The sequence below is a fragment of the Triticum aestivum genome, chromosome 4A, assembly GCF_018294505.1.
Source record: "Triticum aestivum cultivar Chinese Spring chromosome 4A, IWGSC CS RefSeq v2.1, whole genome shotgun sequence".
Lineage (NCBI taxonomy): Eukaryota > Viridiplantae > Streptophyta > Magnoliopsida > Poales > Poaceae > Triticum > Triticum aestivum.
The window spans coordinates 69,807,072-69,815,138 of NC_057803.1; the positions used below are offsets into that span (position 1 = coordinate 69,807,072).

General features: G+C 49.9%; 1 protein-coding gene across 1 annotated transcript; it reads left to right on the plus strand.

The window, feature by feature from the left end:
- Window positions 1–3,436: 3,436 nt before the first annotated feature.
- Window positions 3,437–7,158, plus strand: LOC123085200 (protein EARLY-RESPONSIVE TO DEHYDRATION 7, chloroplastic). Its single transcript, XM_044506807.1, has 4 exons — window positions 3,437–4,542; window positions 5,739–5,905; window positions 6,507–6,591; window positions 6,721–7,158. The coding sequence occupies exons 1-4, from the start codon at window positions 3,545–3,547 to the stop codon at window positions 6,911–6,913; spliced, it is 1,443 nt and encodes a 480-aa protein (XP_044362742.1). The 5' UTR covers window positions 3,437–3,544; the 3' UTR covers window positions 6,914–7,158.
- The last annotated feature ends 909 nt before the right edge of the window (window positions 7,159–8,067 follow it).

The window sequence follows — 8,067 nt, forward strand, 5'->3', positions numbered from 1 at the left end:
TGCAGGCAAGATGATCATACCCTCGAAGTCACTACTATGTTTGCTATGCTAGTTTGCTCGCTCTTTTGCTATGCCATTGCTATGATGCCTACCACTTGCTTGCAAGCCTCCCAAATTGCCATGTCAAACCTCTAACCCACCATTGTCCTAGCAAACCGTTGATTGGCTATGTTACAGCTTTGCTCAGGCCCTCTTATAGCGTTGCTAGTTGCAGGTGAAGATTGGAGGCCGTTCCTTGTTGGAACATTTATTTACTTGTTGGGATATCATTATATTGCTATGTTATCTTAATGCTTCTATATACTTGGTAAAGGGTGGAAGGCTCGGCCTCTCGCCTAGTGTTTTGTTCCACTCTTGCCGCCCTAGTTTCCGTCATATCGGTGTTATGTTCCCGGATTGTTGCGTTCCTTACGCGGTTGGGTTATAATTGGAACCCCTTGATATTTCGCCTTGATTAAAGCTTTTCCAGCAATGCCCAACATTGGTCTTACCATTCGCCACCTAGCCTTTTCTTTCCCTTGGGTTCTGCAGACTCAAGGGTCATCTTATTGTACCCCCCCCCCCGGGCAGTGCTCCTCTGAGTGTTGGTACAACCGAGCGATGTCCAGGGCTACGAGGGGCAACTTTGGGCTGGCCTACCCGACGTCTTGCTCATCCGAGTGTGCCCTGAGAAAGAGATATGTGCAGCTCCTATCGGGATTTGTCGGCACATTCGGGCGGTGTTGCTGGTCTTGTTTTAACCTGTCGAAGTGTCTTGAGTTACCGAGATACCGAGTCTGATCGGAACGTCTTGGGAGGAGGTCTATTCCTTCGTTGACCGTGAGAGCTTGTCATGGGCTAAGTTGGGGCTCCCCTGCAGGGATTGAACTTTCGAAAGCCGTGCCCGCGGTTATGGGCAGATAGGAATTTGTTAATGTCCGGTTGTAGATAACTTGAACCATAATTAATTAAAATGAATCAACCGAGTGTGTTACCGTGATGGCCTCTTCTCGGCGGAGTCCGGGAAGTGGACACGGTGTTGGAGTAATGTTTGTGCAGGTTGCTCTCTAGTTTCTCGCTCGTGCTTTGCCTCCTCTTCTCGCTCTCTTTTGCGAATAAGTTAGCCACCATATATGCTAGTCGCTTGTTGCAGCTCCACTTATATTTTACCTTACCATACCCTTAAGCTCAAATAGTCTTGATTGCGAGGGTGCGAGATTGCTGAGTCCCTGTGGCTCACAGATTACTATTACACCAGATGCAGGGCCCGATGATTCCGCTTCAGGAGACGCGTATGAGCTCAAGTGGGAGTTCGACGAAGACTCTCAACGATACTATGTTTCCTTTCCCGATGATCAGTAGTGGTGCCCAGTTGGGGGTGATTGGGACCGTGTCGCATGTTGGGTTCTCTTTTATTTTGGCGCCGTAGTCGGGCCATGAGTGTTTGGATGATGTAATGTTAATTTATGTACTTGATTGACGTGGCGAGTGTAAGCCAACTAAGTTATCTCCCCTTTTGTTATTACATTACATGGGATGTTTGTGAAGATTGCCTAACTTGCGACATATGTCTTCAATGCGATTATGTCTCTAAGTCGTGCCTCGACACGTGGGAGCTATAGTCGCATCGAGGGTGTTACAGCACTGTAGGCCTTTTCACCTCCTGTGTGCCACTGTGGCAGCCCCTTTTTCCTATAAAAGGAGGCCCGAGGCGACTAGAAGAGGGATTCGGCTTTTTGAGACAGCACAGCCACCGTAGCTAGTTTAGAAAGCTCAAGAACACTCAATACATCCACCAAAGCAGGACTAGGGTTTTACGCATTCTCGCGGTCCGAACCTGGGTAAACGACCCGTGTGCTAGCTCCTAAACCTGCTCTTCTCACGACCCCGCGCCCGCCGACCGTAGAAAGGATCCCAGTGATCCCATATGTGTCGTTCTCACCGACAACAGGCGATTGTGTGCTGCCGCCGTCGCCGCCGTGGCTAACCCCAATGACACCTGCGCCCAAGACGGCCAAGAGGTACGTCTGGACCGGCCAGGTGCATGAGTTCGTCAGCACCCCCCTCCCCCCGGTTTGGCTTGGTGCCACGCCGGCGTAGGAGGCCATGTACCCCGAACATTGGCGGCAGGGTCGGCTGGCGAACAAGCGCGCAGACGCCGAGCAGCGCATGCAGAGGGAGCGGGAGGAAGAGGAGGAGCGCGCCCGCGTCGCGACATTGCCTCCGCCGCAGCAGGCGTTGGAGGAGGCAGCCCTGGCGGCCTATCAAGCCGCCTTCGGTTGGACTAGGCCGCCTCCCGTCTTCATTGACCTTGCCGGCGACGATGACGATGGCAAGGGTAAGGCCGACGCCTAGGACTACGTGCGGACACCAACTTTTAGTTTTTGTTTTTATGAATGTTTAATTAAGTTTAAGTGGACTTTGGTCGCGGATGACCGGACATTTATTGTAAATTAAGTTCCTATTTTTGTTATATTTGCCATGCGTGGTTCATTTTGTTTTTCTATTATATGCACGTAAATTTGGATCCGCCTTTTGTTAGGCGCTCAAGCCGACCCATATGAAAAAGCAGGCGCACCCGTCTGCTTAGCCGACCCAAACGGACGAAAAGCGAACAAACCGTAAATTCGTTTGGATCGGCGCGTTGGAATTGGACCAGGATCATCTGACGTACTGCACCCTTGACGTGGGGCCACTGACAGGGCCCGGGGCCATCTGTCAGTGTGCCAACGGCACGTCGGGGGAGTCGCGTCGGTTGGAGTTGCTCTAATGCACACAGCCAAACGATGTGCAAATCATAGTTTTTTCCCCCTATTTCTTCACAGTCAGGCCAGCTGGGACCAATATGCAAAGTGTGAAAAACCACGCGGACAACCAACGACGTTCGTAAAGATGAAGAAAATGCGCAGACAAATGTGGAAGCCCGATGATAGATTTGATGCCCACCGCTCCGCCGCGCTGTCCCGCCGGCCCGCCCGTGCACGTCGGCGGAAACAGAAAACATGTTGACTACCGTCTGCCGTCGGCGACGCGGTGAACGGAAGCCAACGTACTACCACCGTCGATCGTCGCTCCGAAGTTGTGCAACGGCGGACCGCCAGGTACCGAGAAGCTGCACACACGTGAACTCTGGAGCGCGCCAGTTCGTGTTGGCCTTCCCAAAGCCATATTCTTTTGCCGGCGCCTCCGTGGCCGGTGAGCTGTTCCCGACGGTGTCTACGCGTCCTCCTCCCTTGCCTTCCGGTTCCTTTCTTCCAAAGTCTTCTCGTCTATCGGGATCCCCCTTTGCCACCGCCATCTCTGTGCCCACCTGTGTGCCGCCGCGGAAGCACGGCCGTCTCGTCCCTGACAGGCTGACACGCTGCCGACCAGCTCCGCGTCGCCGTCACGGGCGCAGGAAATCCCCACGCACCTGGGCGCCACCGCGAATGAACCGTCGCCCTCGCCGGTTCCACCCCTCGCGTAGTATTAAAATCCCCTGCGCCCGTTTCATCCCCACCACGTTCCCCTCTCGATCCGGCGAACTGTGTGTGACACGACGCAGCAGCCGACCAGCGAATCCGCCATGGCCTCCGCCTCCAAGCAGCAGAGCATGTACCCGGAGGTACCCCAGTCCCACCCCGACCACAACACCGCCTTCCAGTACAATCCCGCCGCCGCCAGCAGCACCGGCGGCGAGTCGCTCTACCCCACCATGGACCCGCACGAGATGGCCGAGAACCTCTTCCCAGCCGACGCGGCCGAGGACGCCGCGCCGGCCCCGCCCACGGTGGAGGAGACCCTCGTCGACGTGCCGGGCGCGCAGCTCCACCTCGTCGACCCGGACCGCAGCCTCGACCTCGGCGCCGGCACGCTCTCCATCGTGCGCCTCCGCCAGGGCGACCACTGCGTCGCCGTCCTCGCGCGCCTCACCCCGGACAAGGCCCACAAGCGACGCGGCGTCTTCGGCTTCCTCAGCAGCGGCCGCTCCAGCGACGCGCAGGAGCCCGTGCAGTGGCCGCTCGCCGGCGACGTCGCCGTCGTCAAGCTCGACGCCGGCCACTACTTCTTCTCGCTCCACGTCCCGCACTCGGACCACCCTGACGACAAGGAGGACGCCGAGGCGGAGACGGACGCGGACCGGGAGGCGGCGCTGAGCTACGGGCTCACCGTCGCCGGGAAAGGGCAGGAGCAGGTGCTGGAGGAGCTGGACAGGGTCCTCAAGGAGTACACAACCTTCTCCGTCAAGCAGGTCGACGAGGAGGCCGGCGGCAAGTCGGAGGTCATGGACACTAGGGCGGTGTCGGAGATCACGCCGGAGGAGGCTGCCGGGGACAAGAAGGAGGAGATTGAGGAGCAGTCCGCGGCGTTCTGGACGACAATCGCGCCCAACGTGGACGACTACAGCTCGTCGGTGGCGAGGCTTATCGCCAAGGGCTCCGGGCAGCTGGTAAGGGGCATCATCTGGTGCGGGGACATCACAGCTACGGGCCTCAAATGCGGGGAGGCGGTGTTGAAGAAGGGCGCGGGGGCGAACGGCAAGCATACGCAGGTGAAGCCGAGCTCCCTCAAGAGGATGAAGAGGTATGGATGAAGAAACTTACTATTCTCTCTATATATTGCAGAGCAGCTCACATTGGAGTAGCTTAGATGCACTTTCTTAATCTGGCATTTGACGAACTAAATGATACGCTAAATTTACATTTCTACTGCTCCTGTTAAGCTGCAGCATTGGATGAACTAAAATTTAATGAATGAGATGACTCACCTTTTGCCATTACTTGGATCGTCTAAGATCAGGATTTGGATAATCAGTTATAGCTTCGTTACATGTCATGTCCAGAATAGTCAGGGTTCTTACTAGTCCTCCATTGCATTGCACTTATTGAACAGAAAATAAGTATTGATTATGCGTTACATTGTTTTTATTATTACTAGCAAAAATTATGAAGTTCTATTGTAGCTCTATTCAACAGAGCAGGGTCTTTTGTTTGTCAGATACTCCAGTAGGGTCTTCTTCATGTTCTCTTCTGTGTCTAAAAAAGGACATGGACAAGAAGACAAACCCTTTTTTGGTTGTGCAAACAAAATGTCTCACCCAGATGTAACCCCCATTAAGAGGACGACACATCTTTATTATGAAAAAATTGACCATTAACTTAGCCAATGCCACCAGTGTCCATTATTTGCTTCCTATCCTGGAAGACACCTGGCATATCTTGATAACGACGAGTGATATCTTTGCCATGCCGACATGTGTGCATTATGATGCTATAAATTTAAAGATACCATTATGGTGCCGACATGTGTGCATTTAGTGTGAGATGTTTTCAACTTGATCCGGATCCTTATCAATGCATGCCTTAGCTGAACTGGCAAGCTACTCAGTATAGTACTAGCACTATTTCTTAATGGAAATATGCATAGCAGCATAGGTAGAAGTTATTTTGTTTTGACTGTATGGGTCGCTATCCTAATCTCTCTTATTCTGAGATAATTTCATTTCCCTTTAGGTTGTTTATTGACTAATTGTTATCATGTTTATAGAAATATTTACAGTTTTGCTAAAACACATTTAGATGTGCCCTAAGTATTGCACATCTAAGTCCTATGTCATTGATTTTACGTAGAGATTCGTGCGAACATTGTCTTTCCCTTTCTCTTTTTCTTTTCCTTTTATGTTTGATTGAGGCACTTAGATGTGCAATAAATAGGGTATATATAGATCTGCTCTATATTTAAGGTAATCAATTTATGCATTTCTCTTCTGTCTTCTGCAGGGCCAGAAGGGTCACTAAAATGTCGAACAAGGTAGCAAATTCAATTCTCTCAGGTGTTCTCAAGGTCTCGGGATTTGTTACCAGCACTGTAGTCAACTCCAAACCCGCACAGAAGTTCTTCAAGTTAATGCCTGGCGAAGTTATTCTTGCTTCGCTGGACGGATTTGGTAAGCGTTTGCCACTAGCTGCGCATGTTACATTTGCTTGGCAAAATATGAAGTTTAACCATTTTTATCTGTATCCTTGTGAAATGATTGAATATAAAGGCAGCTAGTAGAATGCTAGGTATTCTGTTGTTTCTGAACTTTTAAGTTAGAAGTCTAGGTAGTCCGTGATTCTGTTCCGAATAAAAATTGAATTTGTTGATCTAAATATGCATGGGATTAATGGTCACATCACCAAAGCACCAGATAGGATGAAATCATATTATGATTTGGATTTTATTTATGCTCTATATTGGGCCTCCCAAGCAAATCCCAGGTATTTAGTGTACTATTGTAGAGTGCACTGGGTTAACATGCCTTAACTGAACTCTAAAACAGCTATAAGAGCTGCTAATATGTGGTCAGAATTCTATTTGTATAAGTTCAAGAGCCCAAAACAGTGGTTTGCCGGTTGGCTTGCCCGAATACTGTATTGGATGCAAGGGCCCTGATGTTGGCTGCAATAAGATTTTATAGCATGCCACCTCTTTAGATTTGATATGTGCAAACAGTTGCTGCATCACATATTATTATTTGTTGACTCTTTACTTACTCGATGGTTCAGGTAAAGTTTGGGACGCTGTTGAGGTGTCTGGAAAGAACGTGATGAAAACATCGTCAGTTGTCACTACTTCAGTTGTAACGCACAGGTAATGTACATGCACCGCGTTGCATCTATGCTTCATTCAGAATTCCAAATGTTCTTGGTTCAGCAAAATCTTTGGCCCAGTGATCATTTGTTGATAGGATCGTTGATATCATCTCCCTCTATTTTGCAGGTACGGTGATCAGGCAGGAGAGATCACACAGGACTACCTCCACGCCACCGGAAACGCTCTTGGGGTCGCGTGGGCCGTCTTCAAGATCCGGAAAGCGCTCGACCCAAAGGGGCACATCAAGAAGTCGTCCCTGGCGAGCTCGGCGGCGCACGCTGTGGCTAAGCAATCGATCAGCCTGCAGAAGAAGAAGTAAGCCGTCGTCGTCGTACGCTGGTCGATGATGGCTCCACTGTATATTGTAGTATGTTCTTGTTGAGTTTCATGTGTGGGCTAAGGTGGTTCCACTGTGCTGTGTAATGGTGATGTACGTTCCTTGAGCTGGATAGCTAGCAGATTTAGTTGGGTGTTAGTGCCCCTGCCGCTTGTGGGTTGTGTAGTTCTGTGTACTGTGATGTGTATGTGAACATGCAACATAGACCTATTTCGTGAGTTCTTTTACGAGATCGTGTCGAGAGAATGAGGCCACCGGTTTAGATTTCAGTCAGCTGAATTTTAGTTTTGTGGTCAATTGATTTTCTGACCCAGAGAAATAGCCATGTCTCAGTCGACGAGATTAGGTGTACGATTATATTGATCTGTGTTTTGTCGCTCCCTAAAGTATTCCCTCGTTCAAAGTGTAATGGGCTTTGTCCCAGCGGGTAAATCTGCAGTGAGCAGCTACGGAGATGTGGCCTTGCTTGGTTTGTGGCTTGCGGTCCTTTTCAGTTTTTTTTTTTTTTGCTTTTTATTTTCTCATAGATCTCCCATGCAAATATTTTGTATTTGGGAGCAACTAGTTAACGAGTGCTCCATCGGGATCCTCGTAACGATCAGCGTCACTTGGCGCGCTCTCAGCCATTCGCCACGTGTCGCGCTTTGGACGCTCCCTTCGAATTTTTTCTTATTTTTTCGCATGTGTTTTCGGCTTTTTAAACAATTTTTTTTCAGATTTTTTTCGACGTTTTGGTTTCCCCCAGTCTTTCTTAGCTTTTCAATCAACAAAAACTTTTTTGCGCGAAAAAATGCGTTTTCTTTTATTTTCCTTTCGCGAAAGTCACGGTTTTTCTTCCGCGAGAGGCACGGTTGTGCTTTAGTGAGAGTCACGGCCGTGCCTTTCGGAAACAAAAAAAAACACGTTTTCTGTTTTTTTTCTTTTGCGAGTCACGGTTTTGCTTTCACGGGAGGCACGGTTGTGCTTTTGCGAGAGTCACGGCCGTGCCTCTCAGAAAAGGGAAAAACAAAATGCGTTTTCTGTTTTTTTTTCTTTCGTGAGAGTCACGGTTTTGCTTCCGTGAGAGGCACAGTTGTGCTTTCGTGAAAGTCACGACCGTGCCTCTAGGAAAGGGAAAAACAAAACGCGTTTTTTGT

What these genes read in the sequence shown, in the direction of transcription:
- LOC123085200 (XM_044506807.1), top strand. Translation starts at nt 3,545, where the DNA reads ATGGCCTCCGCCTCCAAGCAGCAGAGCATGTACCCGGAGGTACCCCAG. An exon ending in TCCCTCAAGAGGATGAAGAG is followed by an intron (nt 4,543 to 5,738) that starts GTATGGATGAAG and finishes TGTCTTCTGCAG; the next exon opens with GGCCAGAAGGGTCACTAAAA. An exon ending in ACTTCAGTTGTAACGCACAG is followed by an intron (nt 6,592 to 6,720) that starts GTAATGTACATG and finishes TCTATTTTGCAG; the next exon opens with GTACGGTGATCAGGCAGGAG.